This window comes from Euprymna scolopes, chromosome 20, assembly GCF_053919585.1.
Source record: "Euprymna scolopes isolate OS-2025 chromosome 20, ASM5391958v1, whole genome shotgun sequence".
In the NCBI taxonomy this organism is placed as follows: Eukaryota; Metazoa; Mollusca; class Cephalopoda; order Sepiida; family Sepiolidae; genus Euprymna; species Euprymna scolopes.
In genome coordinates, this window is record NC_136501.1 from 77698683 (window position 1) to 77718440 (window position 19758).

The window sequence follows — 19758 nt, forward strand, 5'->3', positions numbered from 1 at the left end:
AGCTGGATACGTCACCAGAGGCCATGTTTTTCAGTTGATGTCTAAGGGGATCAAAAAGATACTACATATCAAGAATGTAAAAACAAAAGAGAATTTCCTCATCGTTTAAAAAAGAAATAAGTGTAGTTATGTATAAGGAAAAATCGGGTTTGTATTGCTGTACACATAGATCCGAAAAAGTTGTCAAAAAACAAATATATAACAAATAAATGTTATGGAAGGCAAGATAAGTTACTTTTCTACCTAACTGGATAATTTTTTAGTGTTTTTATTTAATGTAACATGTTTATCAGCTCGAAAAACATACAATGTTTACTGATGTATTTGAAAATTGCAAATGGCGGGGCACTCTCTGGTAAACACGGTAAATTTGGGAAAATGAGTTAAACCTAAAAAAATGCACAGTCAAAAAATTAAAATGAGTTAAACCAAAAAAAAAAAACCACCGAATATATGTCAGTCTATGTCACGGTAACATATAATGAACGAGTTTCTAACAATAGTTTTGTTAGTTTTTTAGTTTTAACTCATTTTCCCAAACTTACATGTTTACCAGAGAGTGCCCCGCCATTTGCAATTTTCAAATACATCAGTAAACATCTAGCATCTAAGTTTTTTATAAATACATTACAAGAATGTAGAGGGATACTACTAATTTCACAGAGTCATAAGATTCTGCACAGGGGACTTCCCCCGAATTAAGTTCTCCCGGCTCATATTGTTCCTATGAGATGTATCCTAATATGACTCTCGTTCAAGTCATATCATTACACTCTGTTGCAGATATTGAGATTCTAAGAAAATAACTCCTGTCATAGAGTAAGAAGTAGAGATTAGATTTCTGGCAAAAATGCATTGAGAATGGCGATAACTATGTAGAAAAATAAATTCTAGAGCACAAACGGTTGCTCATTTTAATAGTACCACTTCCAGCTTTTTGAGTGAAAAGAAAATAGAATGACCCTTGTATTTTTTGTTTAAATGTTCAATCAAATGATAATAAACAGAACAATAGGTTAAAAATTTTATATTTTGTTTTTGTTTTCTCAATAGCTATTCTATACCCCCTCCCACACACATATAGTCTAAAGAAGCTTAAAATCCTAAATCTAAATTTAATTTAAATTCCTAAATCTACTAAGTTAAGCATATCGCAGACTTAGCATAAATCAACGTTACAAAAAGGAAAAAATAAGGATGTTTAATTTAAATTGTGAATATGGGGTTCATCAGCTGTTTATCATCTTATTGTTTTAGAGATTTGAAAACAGAACAGCTGTTAAATTTATGGCTCTCCATCTATAATATATATATACATATATATATGACTTAATTTTATGCACATAAAAATATTTAAATATATATATATATTATTTATATAGTAGTTGTACCTATTTGGCGTTATTCAGCAGTCTTTTTACTTTCATTTTTATTTTCCTTTTTTTCTCTATACAGTTTTTTTTTATAATTAAAGTTTTTAATAAGAACCTAAAAGTGGAAGGTGCCCAAAATGCTGAAGTAAATGCGATTTCGTTTTAGTTTTTTTTTATTGCATTTTTGATTGCAATGAATATTCAATTAATAAAATAGTAAAATCATAATAAATCAATGTGTAATTATCAAAGTTACATTGAGGCTAGAAATACACACATTTGAAATCTCATAATTTTATTGTATATATATATCGTCCATTGCTAAAGATAAATGTGTATATAAATATATGTACTTCCATCTCATAATGTAAAAGCTAACAATTTTTGTAGAAGGTTATTTGTATAGACTGAGTATGGGCAAAAAATTATTACCAATTCTTGCCTCTTTATCTGACAATAGTTTCACTCAGCAGATGTCAATGACCTTTTTTTTTTTTTTTTTTTTTTTTACATAGGCATCACCACATTATCAAGGCCAAGAGGCCACTCAAGGATAAGGGTTAAAGAGTGTACAGTAGAAATTGGACAATAGTAATGAAAATTTGGTAAATTTGATAACTTATATGGAACGGCTCATCAAGAACTTATTTACTTTAGACTTGAAGACAACCATATTGTAGTCAGCCGGAAAGCAGGAAAACGGAAGACAATTCCACAGGCGTGCAGTTCTAAGAAAGAAGCTTTGTTCATGGAATCTACGTTTAGGTTTAGGCACAGATAAAGAGTGGGGGAAATTATTGATAGTGTTTACAGCTAGATGAGTGTTTCTTGTGAAAGTTTGGCGAGGGGGGACCATAGATTGAAGCTCAGTCGAACACTTTCCATGAAAATAACGATACATCAGAGACAAACTCGCAACATCTCTTCTGTGAGAAAGAGGTTGCAAGGAGGAGAAAAGGACATCTCCTATGAGGCTACGAAGTCTATTTTGAACTCTATCAAGGCAGGACAAGTCCTTTCTAGCAGCTCCTGCCCAGATGTGGCAACAGTATTCCATCCTTGGACGTACCTGGCTCTTATATAGATAGAGAATAGCATCAGCAGTGAGATATTTACCGGATCGATAGAAAGATCCCACCATTTTTCCAGCGGCCTTGGCAACAGATTTGATGTACGTGTTCCATTTAAGATCAGGAGTAATGGTCAAGCCCAGAAGCTTGTCAAAACTTGAGGCCTCCTGAAGACAAGAGCCATTCATTTCAATTGATGCCAAATGTGGATTAGAATGTTGATGATGTAAAGAGAGAAGCTTGGTTTTAGATGCATTAAAAGTAACCAGCCACTCCTTTCCCCATTGTACTACGTGCTCAAGATCAGAGGAGAGAGAATTGGAGAGAACTTGGTCGTTTACTGTCTTAAATGTGCTACCATAAATGGTAGTGTCGTCAGCATAAATGTCTACAAATGATGTAAGGATGTGATTTGGAAGATCATTAATGTAGATTAGGAAAAGAGTTGGGCCCAGGATGGACCCCTGAGGGACACCGGCATTAATACTGTGAGCTTCTGATTTTTGCCCCTCAACTACTACTCTTATGAACCTATCAGAAAGAAATGATTTAATAATTGAGAAGACTTTTCCAGCTAGCGATCTTATGAAGTAAACCTTTATGCCATACCCTATCAAAGGCTTTAGATATGTCAAGAGCAATTGCCCTAGAAAGATTGCCACCGTTGAGAGATTTGCTAATTCTATGCGATATAACTGTAAGCACATCTGCTGTAGATCTAGCAGAACGGAAACCATATTGAGTGTCACTAAGAGGGTTATTTTTGTTGAGATGGTTGATTACTTCTGTATTTAACACAGATTCTAGCAACTTACTCATGACGCACAGGAGACTTATTGGCCTGTACTGAGAGGGGGATGAGCGATCACCTGAATTCTTAAATACAGGGCATACTGATGAGATTTTCCAGGGTGATGGGAAGCAATTCTCCTTAAGACAATGTTTAAACAGTTTTGTAAGTATGGGCGCTAGTTCAGGTTGAAGTTTTTTGAGTACTATAATTGGAATACCATCAGGGCCAGTTGCTTTACTGGAATCAAGGTTTTTGATTAGCTTGGCAACATCGCATAGATATACGTATATCACATAGCGTGTTTTCTGATACAGGAGGAAATATTGGGGGTTAGCGGCCTTGGTCGCAAAGCGTAGAATTAGCTGCAAAGTTCTTGACAAAGAGTTTGGCTTTGTCTGATGCTGACGAGATTACCTCAGGTCCATTGATAATAGTTGGGATGGAGCACACGCTTCTGTTCAGGATTCTGTTTGCTATTTGCCAAAACTGGTGGGAACCAAGCTGCTGCTCAGCTACTTTGGACTTAACAGATTGAGCATACAACTCTCTTGCGTTCCTTATTACTTTCTTACAATGGTTGCTGGCAGTCCTGAAAACGGCTTTAGTTTCCATACATCTATTACGTTGGAAACAGTGGAAAAAGTGATTTCTGTGCGCAATGGCAGCAGCACATTCTGGAGAGAACCATGGCTGGCTGTTAGGTTTTTGCTGAAACTTTTTAGAGGGTATGAAATGGTCAATACCTACAATTAACCATTCAGTCAGGTCTAATACTATAGAGGACACATCCTTTTTAAACATGGAATGCAGAGGTAGATCAGATATAAATGTACGGAAGCTATCCCAGTCAGCCTTAGTGTATCGATATACTGTACGATGGAGAGGTACATCTGGGGACTTATTACATTTCATTTTTATCTTAATTGATACAACAGAGTGGTCGGAAGATCCAAGAGGCGACAGAACAGAAACTGAACATAGTTCAGGGCAAGTTGTGAGAAAAAGGTCTAGTAGGCTCGCATACTGGCCGTCATTGTCGGGCACACGGGTGGGTTCCTGAACAATCTGAGTGAGGTCATAGGCAATGGAGAAATCATGACAGAACCTCCCCTCATCATCGGTCTTGTTTGAGTGGGTCAACCATTCGACGTTGTGAACATTGAAGTCTCCACATACGTGAATGTTAGCTGAAGGATAAGCAGATAGGACTTGGTCAATTTTCTCAGATATGCTTTGAAAGATAGTAACTCCGCTGTTGTGGGGGCGATAGAGAGTAAATATAAATGCAGTAGTGTGAGCTAAAGCAACCCGGAAGCACATATAAGGTAAGTTAGGATCTTCCCTGGAGATGTCCCTCCCACATGGAAAGTTATCTTTAATATAGGCACATATTCCATGCCCATGGCGATCTTGGGGGTCAGATTTAGAAGTTAAGTTAGAGTATCCTGTAATTGCAAACTCTTCTAGGGAAATAGCCTGTCCAATGCCAGTTTCACTTAAAAATAAAAGGTCTGGTTTAGTCTCCTGTAATTGGGTTTCAACCTCTGGAAGGTTAGAACATAGACCCCTGATGTTGGAGAAGGAGACATGGTAGTAGGGGTCTACGTTGGAAGTTGGAGACCCGGGTTTAATCGTGTATTTTTTCTTGAAACTTGTCATGATGAAATTTTGGAATTTGTGGACTAGGTCGTCAGATTTACTTAGAGCAGGACAGAGAGGGGAAACTAAGAGAGAAAAAGAAACGAAGAATTTTTTTTTTTTTTGTAGCTAATGATAAGGTAAAGCCGTAACAGTTACTCACTAGTATGGCATCGAGAGGCCCCACCAGAAGCTACTGCATGGTCCAGAATCCATTCACCAAATGGCAATACAGCAGCCCCAGTACTTTGCACCTGCTGATAGGACAACCTCCTTAGTGGTTAATCCAAGGTTCGGGTCCCTGACTATCAGGCGGATAACGTCAGCCCAGACAAAACGTTTACCTCCAGCACCCTTACTAGTGACATGGCTACAAGGATAGACATAGAAACAGAAAATTTCCACCATCTCTGCCAACTGTTCGCGCAAAATACTGCCAACCTAGAAAACAGCTTTTTCTTCTCCCTTTGTCAGAAAAATCACTCATTAAAAAATGAGGACTGAGGGACAAATAAGAAAAAGCGAGAGTAACAGGAGCTGCCGATAATGCATCCACAATGCATTTTCTACTCTCCATTAAAAAAAAAAATTATTAAGTATTCTACTTAATAAAAGTCCGACAGACGTGTTTAAGGGAAAGTATGGTGATACAAGAACCTTGATGATGCCTTTTCACTGCCATTTGGAATCTGATATGAGATGATTACTTCAACACCATAATATCAGAAACAGGAGAAACAACAATATCCATGGCTGGTAGTGTGCAAGCAACATAAATGAAGAAAATATTTTATTAAAAACAGATTGATATTCAGTGAATCATTTTTATATTTTTTTGAAAAGATTGTTGAGTCGTACAAAACTCAATGAAGTTGTAAAATTGCACTGGTGCAGCTAACCATGAAACAGCATAAAGTTTGGATATTTACCAGCATCTTTTTTATGCATGCAATAATATCTAAGCCTGACCATCAATATGAATGCTAGATATTAGATTTATGCCTGAAAAAATTCACACTTTTCAGCTTTTACATGAAATCCATTCTCATGAATTCAGATGTAGAATGTAGAAATCAAATACTAATAAAAGTTTGTCGTGTAGCACTTATAACAATAATATCGACGATGAATACGATAATTCTTTTCATTCTGATGATTGCATCTATTGTTTTCTGAAATGAAGCTGCGTCATCAACCTACAACTGCAGGAAAACATCCAAAGAATCAGTTTTTGCAAAACAAATTCAGTTTAATTTTTCAAAAAATCTTCTGGTAAACTTAACAGGTACTGGATGTTACATCTAAAGAATTATGAAATATTCAGTATCTATTTTTATCCATTTTTACTCTTCCATTCTATTGGCCAAATTGCTTCGTTATAGAATTCCTTTTTATTGTTGTCATATGATGAAGTGGAGATTTGAAATTTGATGCCAAAAAACTTGAATAGAATTTTATCGATTTTGTTTGGATACTCTTTTCTCTTCCAAAAGCAACTAAGAATTACCTGGTATACTTCAAGCTAAATGATGCTTTAGAGTCAATACCTAATTCCTAATGTATTGTGAGATAAGGGTAATTTCTGAATTCAATGGAGATTGAAGTCCTACAGTAAATATCAGATCCTCTATAAGAAACAGATGTTACAATTTTTCACATTTACAATTTACAAGCTCAACAATAATGGCATCACTTTTTATCAGCATTGTAACATAGAAAGACGATTGCTGAATGCTAAAAATGGCTGTAGCTGTTCCAGCAAAGCTTAAATCGTTTCTTAGCATTACAAGTTTTTTAAATCGTTTCTTAGCATTACAAGTTTTTTAAATCGTTTCTTAGCATTACAAGTTTTTTAAATCGTTTCTTAGCATTACAAGTTTTTTAAATCGTTTCTTAGCATTACAAGTTTTTTAAATCGTTTCTTAGCATTACAAGTTTTTTTAAATCGTTTCTTAGCATTACAAGTTTTTTAAATCGTTTCTTAGCATTACAAGTTTTTTTAAATCGTTTCTTAGCATTACAAGTTTTTTTAAATCGTTTCTTAGCATTACAAGTTTTTTAAATCGTTTCTTAGCATTACAAGTTTTTTAGTTTTAGATAATTATTTCATCAACTTGCATGAAAAGAGCTTAAAACCGTTTGAATTATACAAATACCATCAGTAGTTCAAAAGTTTTCACACAAGAATTTTAAGTTCCAAAATTTAGGCTTTTCCGTGGACATTTTTCTTTAGAAAACGTGGGCTAAATTACGGACATCAACATTTAAAATTCGGTAATTTCGCCACCATTTATTTTTTTTTCAAGCAATTCTCATGAAACTTGGTACTCTTATGTAAAATTGTGTGCTCTTTCTGATTATGCAGTCAAATCTGATGTATCTCTTTACCATAAGTCATGAATTATAAATTAAAATGTACAAATTTCAATTTTTTTTAAACTGGCGCATGTTATACAGAACATGTTATACATGAACAAAACTAAGTATTATACTGGTATTTAAATATAGCTTTATTGAGAGCAGGCATTTTCCTGCCTCCTCACCAAAGGAGAGCTTAACCTGGGGTGTAGCCAATGAATGTCTAAAGAGTATTCATGGCTGATATTTACTACTCCTCTCCAAAAAAAAAAAAAAAAAAAAAATCAAGTAGATATGAATTAATCTCAGAAATAAATCAAATAAAATTTTTCATATAGATTTTGGATTTCTGTAAAAGATGGAAATTCCCATGGTCGACTAGAACTTATGCAGTCCAATTTTCAATTTTGTAAATCCTCTCTATCTGGTCCCAAAATATACGCCCATTTTCTGAGATACAACCATAAATCGTACTCTACATGAATTCTTGATGTAGCTTTCAACAGTACCAGGAATTTTGATAAGCAACAACTATATATTCACCAGTTGATGGTAATTTTCGTCATTTCTATTCTATTGTTTTACTGAAAATTCAACTATGTAAACAAAGAAATAAAACGGTAATTTTTTTTTATCTTGTTTCCATCTTAAAATGATTACTTCTATAGGTTTTAGGGTATGCTGAAAACGAATATCGCATTTAAATTTTCTGCAAATAAGTAGTTTTCCGGATATTAAGCAATGTTATTTCTTATGTTATTGCTGGTGGTCATCTTGGTACATTCGAGCGCACAAACGTAACCCCGAGAAACTATGCACAAACGCACGTACCAAGATGGCCACCAGCAATAACATAAAAAATGACATTGCTACTTATTTGCAGAAAATTTAAATGCGATATTCGTTTTCGGCATACTCCAAAACCTATTCAGGTAGTCATTTTAAAGAAAAATATTAAGGTGGAAACAAGGTAAAAATTTACAAAATGCATCACAATGAAATTCTTTATCGAACCACCTAATTCTTCTTATTATTATTATTTAGATATCCTCAGTTAAAAAAAAAAAAAACGGGTTTGTTTTACAGATTCAAAAAAATGGTCTTGACAATGAGTTTAAAATAAACTAAAGTTTCACAATATATTTTATTTAATTGTTAGGTGAAAGTACTGAATAGTTAACAAAACACCCTTCCTTCCCCATGTTAAGAATGGGTTTCTAAATAATGTTATTATTTCAACATGGTAGCATAAGTGCACGAGTACCTTTTATTTGTTATATATTTGGGTTTCTTTTTTGTTTCTTTTACCACTAAAAACACACTTCTACCTTAGGTACAAGAAGTTATAGATACAATAACAGGAACGCATGTACTTCGTACATTTTGTTGTTTTTTAATGCTTTTAGTATGTTTTTATATTATTCTTTAGTCAGCTGAGCACATAGCGAGCCGTTTTCCCCCAGCAAATTTGAATTTCTATAAAAGATAACATTTTAAAGACATTTCCGCACAATTAATAATTATCAAATATTTACACATTATACATGAAAATAATTCTGAAACTATCATCTATATGAAAATGGATGATACATACCGATTTATCTATCAATTTTGAAATATTTTTCATCAACTTTGCTCGGTCGTAACTTTGCTTCCTGTGGTTGTAAAAATATAAATCAAAGTCCAGTAGAGATGAACTTCTATGCTTATATTGCCTGTAAAATTTCAGCCATATCCAATCAAATTTGACCCCACACATATGTATCCAAACGCAATGTATGAAATGTAAACATTGAAAAAACAGTTTCCCTTTTTGCTGCAGTCATTTTTTACCGTTTTTTTTTTTTTTTTTTTTCATTTTTAATTTGGAGCATAAAAACATCATTGGAATGCTTATTTTATTCTCTTTTCATTAATGTAATTCTTTTAAAAATTGACCCACAAATAAAAAAGATATGACTTGTTGGTAGTCATTATCATCCATAACATACTAAAATTTGAATCATTTGCAAAAGGTAGAAAAAGAATTATAACAATTATTTTTTTAAAATAGGAACGTCCAAAATTGAGAAAAACAATGGAAACAGCAAAAAAAGAAAAAAAAACACATGTACAATCAATATTTAGTAAATGAGCCCTTGCTCTCAATGACAGCTGCACATCTTCGACTACAAGAACGAATCAGTTCTTGACAATACTCAATACTAATTTTAGACCATTCTTCTTGAAGCTTTACCCACAAATCCTTCATGTTAATGGGATTTCTTTCCATAACTTTCACTCCTAAAGTCTTCCAAAGATTTTCTACTGGATTTAAGTCAGGACCTTACGGTGGTCAATCCATAATTTCAAAATCTTGCTTGCTAAGGTAACTCATTACCACTTTTGCCTTGTGACATGGGGCATTATCTTGCATAAAGGTAGCCCTATCGGAACCTGAATTCTGTATGATTGGCACATGATCTGGAACAATGTTTTTATAGATCTGCGTGTTTACACGAGTTTGTAACCAGACAAGAGGCATTGTACAAATACCATGACGCTTCTGCCTCCAAACTTGACAGTTTTCTTAGTACACTTTGCACTTAATCTTTCACCAATACGTCTCTTTACATTGTTTTTTTTCCAGCATTTCCAAATAAATTTAACTTGCTTTCATCACTAAAAAATACTTTTGCCCAATTTTCATGTTTAAATTACATAACTTTTTTTTGTTTGCAAACTGTAATCTCTTCTTATTGGTTCCATTAAACAGCCCTATTTCTTGTAGTTGTCTAGAAACAGTCTGTTTTGACACATTAACACATGAGGTACTATTCATAACCAAATTCCTGCGCAAGACTTAAAACGGTCCTTTAATGACATATGCTACATTATTTGATCTTCCCTTGCCAAAGTTTTGCAGGGTCTGCTGGTTTTAAAAGCACTATTTTGCTAGTATCATTGCAGGATTAAACAATCCTGCCTACAACACTCTTAGAATGTTTCACTTTCTCTGAAATCTCTCTAATGGTGCGTTTTTCCTTGTGTAGCTTCACAATAGCTTGTCTCATAGAGTAATCAAGTTTTTAGCGTTTCGCCATGGTGCCGGCTGATGCAACGTTTACAAATGACTAAGTAAGACTTATTCTTTAGCGGAAATCAAAACATTTGAATATAGCATACCGTTCACATTGTTTTTCTCAATTTTGTCCCTTACTTTTGGACGTTCCTATTTTGAAAATAAATAATTGTTATAATTCTTTTTCTATCCTTTGCAAATAATTCAAATTATAGTAAGTTATTATGGATGATAATGACTACCAGTTGTCAAAATTTCAGCTTTTCAGTTGTTATTTCTAACAAATATTGAGTTTTAAAATTTGGACGCTACTGTAGTTTTTAGCAAAGATTTATGTAAAAAGAGATTTGTTTATTTTTATTTTTTTTATTCATCATCTGCATGAAAACAGAAATGAAAAGAAGGAAAGGGAGAAAGAAAAGATGGACAACCGTTTAAAAGAGAAAGAGAGGACACGTTTGTTGCATGCATGAAAATAATCCTGTGAAGAGAAAGATAGATTATGCAGCCCGCGTGTAAAAGAAAAAAGTGCGTGTAAAAAAGAAATGACAGAAGTGGGAGATGATGGCAGGTAAAATGTGGCTGCAACTTCCGAGCTGCGATAAATGATAAATGTTGAAGAAGACAGCGAAATTCTGTTGCACCTTTAAATAGTATGAAATACAGAATCCGAAACAAGGTGAAATCACTAAGAAAAGAAAACAATTAGAAATGGAAAATATTCCTCGACCAGCGTCAATAATATGGAGACCAACAGTAAATGTTTGCTATGTATCAACATCTTAGCAGACGATAAATGAACAAATGAAGAAATTGAGTGTGACAGAAAGAATAAGAAATAAAAGATATTTTTCAACCCAAAGAAATATGAAATGACATTGTCCCAAATGAAAAAAAAGTTCTATATAAAAGAAAAGAAGTGCAAGTTATCTTTCTCTTCTCTCGATGACAAATTTTTCGACCTAAAATGTTGATTTTTGCTCTGTGAATTTGATTTCAAAATAATTCCCTTGAATAACTTATCTTCTCTTTTGTTTTTATTCCTTTTAATTAGATCTATAATTAGTTTTAATTAAATAAAATTTATAATTATTATTTAATGGTGTCTTCTGTTGTTTTTGTATGTATTTATTGTTAAACCTCTTTTTACTGATGTCTTGAGAATAGGATGTCCTATCCTCATGTTTCAATGTCATTTTTGCCATGAATCCCAGGGAAGCCTTATTATCTATTTTTTCAATCAACTTGTTGCATCAGTTTTGTTTTCTGCTGTTCACAGCAGAATCAATTTAGTCATAACAAATTTGGGGCTCGTTTGTTGCTAACAGTATACAAATGGAATTCTCTGTGGTCTTCATGACTGCTTGCAAATATATTCATAGAATCATTCATTTTTTCTTTTTTTTTGCGAGTATCAATGCTTGATACTGTCATTTGCAGTCATCATCCCGAGTTAAAACTTTTCTGTTAGTTCTTGTTGATTATTTTTGACGTTTGGAGAAATTACCTTTTTTTTTTTTTTTTTTTTTTTGTTATTCTCATCACCAATCTGTCATGCAAGTGGTAAGAGACAGATTTAAAGAAATAATTGGATGGAAACAATTCCATAGAAATCAATAATATAAAAACATTTATTGAACAATTTTACAAGTGAAGAAATTACTATGATGAGCTGAGATTGATTGTCTGTTGTTAAACTAACTTCAGTACCCGCCTCTATTTCAAATATACATTTCTGTTATTTGTCTGATCTATGCAGCGGCAGATAATTCTGCCACAATCTCTCACCAAGGGTACATCAAACATGCTTTACAAAATGCTTTTTTTTATCAAGGGAGATTTCAGGGGTATAAAGAGTTATCTCCCTTTAAACAGATTAACAAAATAATACAATGTTTTTTTTTCTTAGGAAACAGGCCAGTCATTTTAATGAATTCATTTGTGAAATAAAAATCCAATTTAAAAACAACCATTTACTTACAAAATAATTTACTGATTAAATTATATTGATTAGCATGAGTTTCCATTTCTTAGAAATCAGCCATTTCTTAGAAGTCAGCCATTTTAATTTTCTTATTTTATGAAATTCTGTTTTTCAAGTTATATCTTGTGTTAAATCAGTCATAAGTTGCCAAAATATAAAATAAAAAACATACTTTGAACACATACTGCTTCATAAAAAAATATCAATTAAAATGATATGAAATATTAAGTGAAACGATATAAAATATAAATTAAAACAATGTGTTCACATGTGAAAATATTCCACCTATTAGGAAATAAAAACTTAAGAATTAGAATTGACACTGATTAGTTCAGTGAGTTAAGATTTGAATATCGACATTTTTAAGTAAATATGCATTTTATTTTTGAATTCTTAATCTATAACTTGATTAAATTTTCTTTTAAATAAAGAAAAAAAAAACAATCAAGGGGGGAAAAATGCACATTTTAGTAAAAAGCGTAACAATATTTTGAAAGTCATGGAAAACAATTGATATGATTAGTTTTATTAATATTTTAGTAAAAAAAAAAAAAAGAATTCAATGGCGATATTAATTTTGTGTTTTTTTGTTTTTAAAGAATATCATAAAATCTGCAATTATGCTGAACTGAAAAACATTTTAACTTATTTGTTTGTTCTTATTTGAGTTTGGGCCAAGAATCTTTCACTGGAGCAAATTTTTATCAAATAATGTTCAAGTGTAGTATAGGACGAATGGAAAATCTTATCTTTGGTGTAATTTTGTAATGAAATTAATAGGATTTTTATTATTAATAGGAGTTTTTAAAAAAAAATTTATGATGATGGGTGTGTCAGAGAGAAAATTTTATTATTTTATCGATTTAAATGGAGTTGAAAAATAATGAGAAATAAATTTATCACAAAAACATTAAGAATTATCATTTAGTTTTATGAGACTGTCTGCAATTTGCAAATTGTGATTTTTTGGGGGTTGCTAAGATAATCTTTATGAAAAAAACACCCAAATTGTCAGAATCCATACAAAGCAAGTTGAAAAGAAAATGTTTTATTTTCTTGTTCAAAGAAATTAATTAAAAATACATATATACACATAGAAACAGAATTGATAAAAAGAAAACTTTATGTGAATTGATATTTAAGATTTTACTAACATCTGCACAAGAAAAAGTTTAAATGTTTAACATTTTTATTAGATCAGAAAAATTATACTTTTTATCAGTGTTTTGTATGTAAATAAAAATACTTTAACTTTGCATAGAATTTTTAGATCATAAATTTGCAAGATATTTAGATAAGCCTGGGGGGGGGGGGTAAACATATTTGTACATTTGAAAAAGTTCATTTTTATATATGTAAATTTATAAAGGTACATACTATTAGAAAACAATAAATTTAATTAATTTTTATAATGATAGAAATTAATACATTTTTTTAAATTTTACCTGGTGAAAAAGTATTCGTACAATTCAATTTTAACGTGAATCAATGCATATTTGTTTCAATATTTATGATTATCATATTCTAGAATGTTCCAGTAATTTTATTAGTAACTATAGTTAACTCAAAAATCTATTGTCAGAACATTCAGCAATTGGTTGTCTTACGAGAAGGTTCTAATGATGCCAAAAGGTAAAGAAATATTCTACAAAAACAATTTATTGTTTCTCTTTGGAAAGATGGGAACAGTTACAGAACAATTTCTTAAAACCAGATTATTATACTACAATTGCTCCGTTCATTTTGAGGTTTAAAACTCATAAAAATGTTGAAAACCAAAGAAAATTTCTCCAGATTCAGCAAAATCCACAGGTTACCTAAGGAGAGCCATAGGAACATCCGCATGCATCAAAATATCAAAATTTGTCTTTGTTTAGGCTTTTACATACATAAAAATACAATTATTTAAGTGTACGAATAATCCCCCCCTCCAACAGTATGTCTGAGGTTCGGATAATTTCAACATTTGCAAAGGAAAAATGATTTTTAAAAAAATAAAAATATATTATATGTTTATCTTTGTTTATGCTGGTAACAATTTTAAAAAGAGGACTTCTTACACACTCAAACACATTTGTTAAGTATTTGTGTTAATCCATCTAAATAGAAAAAAATTTTACGAGAAAAAAAATTGAACTTTAAAAAAAATAAAATAACAGGGAGATGTATGAATATACTTATCAGTGAAAAATATTAGTGTATACAAAAAATTATGGAAAATTATCGAGTAGAATTAAAAAAATAATTTAATTTACTATTCAGAGTCAACAAATTCCAAAAAGCAAAATCGTGTCTTCATATTTAGAAGATAATCTTCTACAATACATTGGTTTGATGCAAATGTCATTCGCAGTTCATGGACTACGAATAATAAATTAATTTTTTATTAAAATTTTTTTGATGATTTTCCATAATTTTTGGTGTACACTAATATTTTTCATTAATAAATAAGTATATCCATAAGTTATTTTGAACTGCCACATTTTGCTTGTATCTCAATATAAATAAGCATAAAAAAATATTTTGAAACCAGAAATTTTTAAAAATTTTGCTTTTAAAGTTGAAAAATGAATTTAGCAAAAACATTTTTTTTCTTTCTCAATCATTTGCAAAATTCACAAGAAAATGTAAGAATGTCAATAATTTGCTAGGAGTCTTCCTCATCTTCACTGAGAATCATTTGTTTTTTGTTTTTCACGACAGTGCTGAGAGGAACATAGTCATCTACCATTTCTGAATCCGATTGGTCACGCGGTACGGTCAACAAAGTGGCAGGAAATGTATCAGTTAATAAAGGCGACTCAACAGAGACCGGTTCATTTTGTGCACTGGATGATTTATTTACAGAAATCTTTTTCGCAATATCAAACATGCCTTCAGATGAAGCGGCAACATTTGAAACCACATGCAAATTCTCTTTATCATCATCATCACTGTCCATGATTCGTAGCCGTTTATGTAAAATCGTTGTGGATGCTGATGATGATACATCCAGAGATTTAAATGTTTCTTCTTCATCACTTTCCAAGATCCGTGGGCGTTTATGTAATGTCGTAGTTGATGTGGATATTGTATTTAAGGACATATTTGATGTTTCATCATCACTTTCCATGATTTGTGGTCGCTTATGTGAAGTCGTAGTTGATGCTGATGACAATATATCCATTTCTTCTTCATCTTCACTTAAAACTCTTTTTGATATTTTCCTCTTTTTTAGTGCTGAATGAACATTCGCATCAACAACTAATCGACTAGAATCATGGTTAGAATCTGATGTTTCAGCCTTTTTCTCATCTCGATTTCGTTTTACTTGTGAAATCAACGGTTCATCTCCACTATCTTGATCGCTACTTTCAACCAGAAATCGACGCTTTTGCCCAATTTTTCTTGATCTTTGATCGGAATCAGAATCAAACTGTTCTACATTGGCAAAAGTTTCATTTTCTGTCATTTTATTTTTGTTCAATTTTCTCTTTTCCAAATTTTGGTTTTCATCTTTTTTGGTCTTTCTTTGGCGTCGACCATATTTTCTCTGTGAAGCATCAATGAATTTCTGTTTCCTTTTAGTTACTAAATTTGTCATTGCATTCTTTCTCTTGGAATTTTTAGCAGTTAATTTAGGATCTTTGTAAACTTTAGCTGAACTCACCTTTGGATTTTTGTGTTTCACATTTTTTTTGTTCAACCACAACTTGAAACTTTCCAGATTAACAGCTCGACCATTCTCATCGAGCATCAAACCCTCAATGATCTGTGTCAAGTCAGTAAAACTAAGTTCCCCTCCAATTCGCCAAAATGCTTCCTGGCCAACCACTGGCCTTGATAATCCAATCAATTCAAGAAAATTAAGAAAGTCTGGATCGTCCATGGCGTTTTCATTATCTTCAGTCAATGGGACAATTGGCACACCCAAATAATCACCGACCTCTTTTCGGTCATCTGCAGTTCTTTGAAGATTTCTTTTAATCCAATGAATTTGGGTTGTGTAACCATGTTCTACCAAACGTTGTAGAATCTCATCTACATTTAAATCATGTCGACTGGATTCGAGATGATTTGTATCATTTACCTCGTTATTTGAAATAGCAGATAATTCATTTAAATTCTCCTCTTCAGGGGAAGAATTGTCAAGATCTATTTCCTCCTCAATGTCTTCCACTTCATCATTGCCAGACTCATTAGCATCCTCCTTCTCATCATCATCGTCCACAGACCTTTTTTTTCTTTTGGCTTTTGTTGGCCGTTTCTTTCGCAATTCTTTCATATCTTGGATTAAATTCAAATCAAAAAGTTTATCTTTGATACGATTTTTGGGTTTTTTCAATGACAATTTTTCCAACAAATTTCTGAAAGGATCTTGAGAATTACGGACTTCTTCAAACACTCTGATTAGCTCCTCTTCTTGTTCCTCTGTCCACGGACTTCGGTCAATTTTTGCAGGTGCTGGTGCTTTCAAATCTTTTGCTGACTGAATCAAGTCGGAGAGTCTCAACTGGCGTAATACCTGTCGCCGTGACTTATTCTCATCTGTAATATGAGCCATGATATAACTTAAAGCATCTTGTTCATGGTTCTCCTTGGATTCTTCAAATAAACGCTCCAACTCATTTTTCTGGTCTTCAGTCCAGAGATTCTTTTCGGAACTACCAGTGTTGTCATCATAGCCCGTCACCATTTGGGCAGCTTCTCGCGACGTTTTCCAAAAAAGAATCTCCATGAAAATCTTTTTATTCTCTTCAGCAGCCAGGATAAACTTACCGACTATGAAGCGAGCAAATTTAACCATTTCCTGAAAATGGCGGACACGAGCTAGTGCAAAGATCTTGTGAAAAATACAAAACAAGCTAGCTTGAAAGAGCATTCCATCTTGTTTCAAATCAACTGCAACTCGATGCATCATTTTAATAATGCAATGATTTGTGTGAGCCGAATTGGTTTGGAAGTTTGACAAGAGAACAGTATAATTCTTCAGAATGTTTGCCTTGGCAAATTTAGAAATAAATTCCCGGAAATTAAGTTCTTGTTCATTTACCATAATAGTTGACATTTCTTCCTGCTCAATTTCATTAAACTCCTCTTCTTCGGGTTCTTCCTCTACAGTTGTGGTCGTATCAGAGGGTTGGGCAAGTTCTGCCATGAATATTTCTCTAAGAGCCATGAATTCTTCTTCAGCAGCCATGTTGGCAGCACCAAATTCATTCTTGTCGGGCCACACTTCACGTGCAGCTCGTAACAAGGCTACAGCTTCCAAGTTTTTCTTCCCATGAAGATACTGTTGGATGCGTAACATGGCACTAGCTTTCTGCTGGTCCATGTCCATTTCGGAAGCAGCATCGAAAGGTAACACATCAGTTGGAAGAGAACCCTCACCACCAACAGTAGCAGACAGATCTCCGGAAATGTCATCCCAAAGTTCCAGAAGTTCTTCCTGACTTTTGGCAAGATTCTTGTTTGCAGCTTTTGGTTGTATCGAACCTTTTTTCTTTTTTGTTCGTTTCGTTTGCACGACAACATGGCGATTGGAATTGCAGAATTTTTCCAACATTTTCAGAAAAAGATGTGTCGTATGGACCAAATCGGTGAGATAGGATGTCGAATGTTTACTATGATCGAATTTAGTTAAAAGAGTCACAAAAATGTCACGAAACTCCATCATATAGAAAATGTTACTTTTTATCACTTTTGCGCTTGATATTAAATGCGAGTTCTTTGAATTGTCCATCGCGTGTAAGGTGAGCAGAAGTTCTTGGTAGGCTTTCAACGCCAAGTGAACACGCCTCGCCCAAACAATCGCTTCTTTTTTTTCCGTCAAAATCATTTCGTAATAATTAAAGAGATTTACCTGAATGTAATGAAAAGTCGACACATTCAACGTCTCACACACGAGTTCCACTTGACCACTGTGCAGTCGACAAAACTCCATAAAGAAACGAAGTGCCCATAAATAATAAGTTTCGTCGTTAGCCTGCGTTTTCTCTCTCACCAAATTATCCTTGACTGCACTCATCAAAGAATTATAACAATTTTCCAAAAATTGCATACAGAATTCCTTGAGACAAAGTCGGATGCTGAGCGTCGAGCGACGCACTACCTCCACGTCTTTGATGGGGGCGCGGTTCTTTGCGATTTTTTGTCGGTTCTTTGTGATATCAAAGGAATGTTTGCTCACCTGGTCCAATTTCCGATGGTAGATGACATCGTTCTCGCTGATGGACTTGATATTTTTTAACAGGTATGTCCCACCGAAACGAGAGTGGCGAGAACTAAGCTTTAGAGTCCGTTGTTTTTTCTCGGTGAGTTCCTGTTCGCGGATCATCTCTAATTGCTGTACGTCTTTTTCTTTTTCAGAGACGGCGCGTTGGATGCCCGCTCCAGCCAACATTTCGGCACCTTGCTCACGAAACATCAAAGAGATGATCTCGAGTGTGTGCATACAATACTGCCGTTCGTCAGCGGAATTGGCCAAATACAGGAGTAAATCCTCCATTCCGCTGACATGTAACGACCACAACAGCTGATCATGAAGACTGACATCATCGTCCGTGCGCTTCTCTTCTTCCGGATCTGAAGGAACAATCAAAACATTTCTTACCAATATTAAAAGTCGTTCGATTAAAAGTCGATCTTCTTCGTGTCGATTTTCCCATTCCAATTTCAACAGTCCTCCCAGTTTTTCCGTGAGGACCGCAAACAGTTCTTCGTCGATAAAAGCACGTTTATATTTGCGTAGACAGACTTCAACTTCAATGTAGTAATTCCGGGCAGTTTTGTCCGTTGGAATAATATTATTAAAACATAATCGGGCGGGCTGCGTCAGATTAACCATGAGACGTACCACAGACTCAAATAAAACCAAATCGTTTTTATATTGAACCACTAAGGGCACAAGGTCGTTTTGCAGGATTTCGGCGTCGCCCAATTGACGGCGAACTTCTAGCGTATCGTCTTCATGTTTTAGAAAACGAATAAGGTCTTTAACCGATTCGAGACAGTCGGGTTCTTTCAGATATTTTGTACCCTCTTGATAGCCGAGAGCACTGCAAGTCGCTTGTAATTCAACGTGCATCATTTTAGGAACGAATAATGGTCAAATTACAGTAAAAAAAAGTAAACAAAACTTCCTCTAATTTGCCGCTGGAGTTTTCGTGTTTTTATTGGCGCCAATTTTCAAAACGAGGCTCTGTGCGCACTTCGCACCAAAAAAAAAAAAAAAAAAAATGATAATTATAACTTTAATAAAAACTATTATAAACAATTAAATTCGTATTAATTTTTTAACTGATATTTTCTACACTGATAATTATATTTTTTATATATTTATTGCAGCTCCTCCTACCATTGTCGTATACACGCTGTCTGTCCGCCGAGGGCCGACACGGCTGTTTTCACATTCGCAAGTTCATTCCATATTTTTAAAACAATAATTTCAAACACAAACATTAAATTAAAAACCAAAACAACTTTTACCATTTTTTTTTTAA

At 33.4% G+C, this 19758-nt stretch overlaps 1 protein-coding gene across 1 annotated transcript; it reads right to left on the bottom strand.

Annotated features, from left to right (window-relative positions):
* Positions 1 to 11900: 11900 nt before the first annotated feature.
* Positions 11901 to 19450, bottom strand: LOC145241469 (protein timeless homolog). The gene has a single exon (XM_080104451.1). The coding sequence runs from the start codon at positions 19344 to 19346 to the stop codon at positions 14925 to 14927; it is 4422 nt and encodes a 1473-aa protein (XP_079960577.1). The 5' UTR covers positions 19347 to 19450; the 3' UTR covers positions 11901 to 14924.
* Between the last annotated feature and the right edge of the window lie 308 nt (positions 19451 to 19758).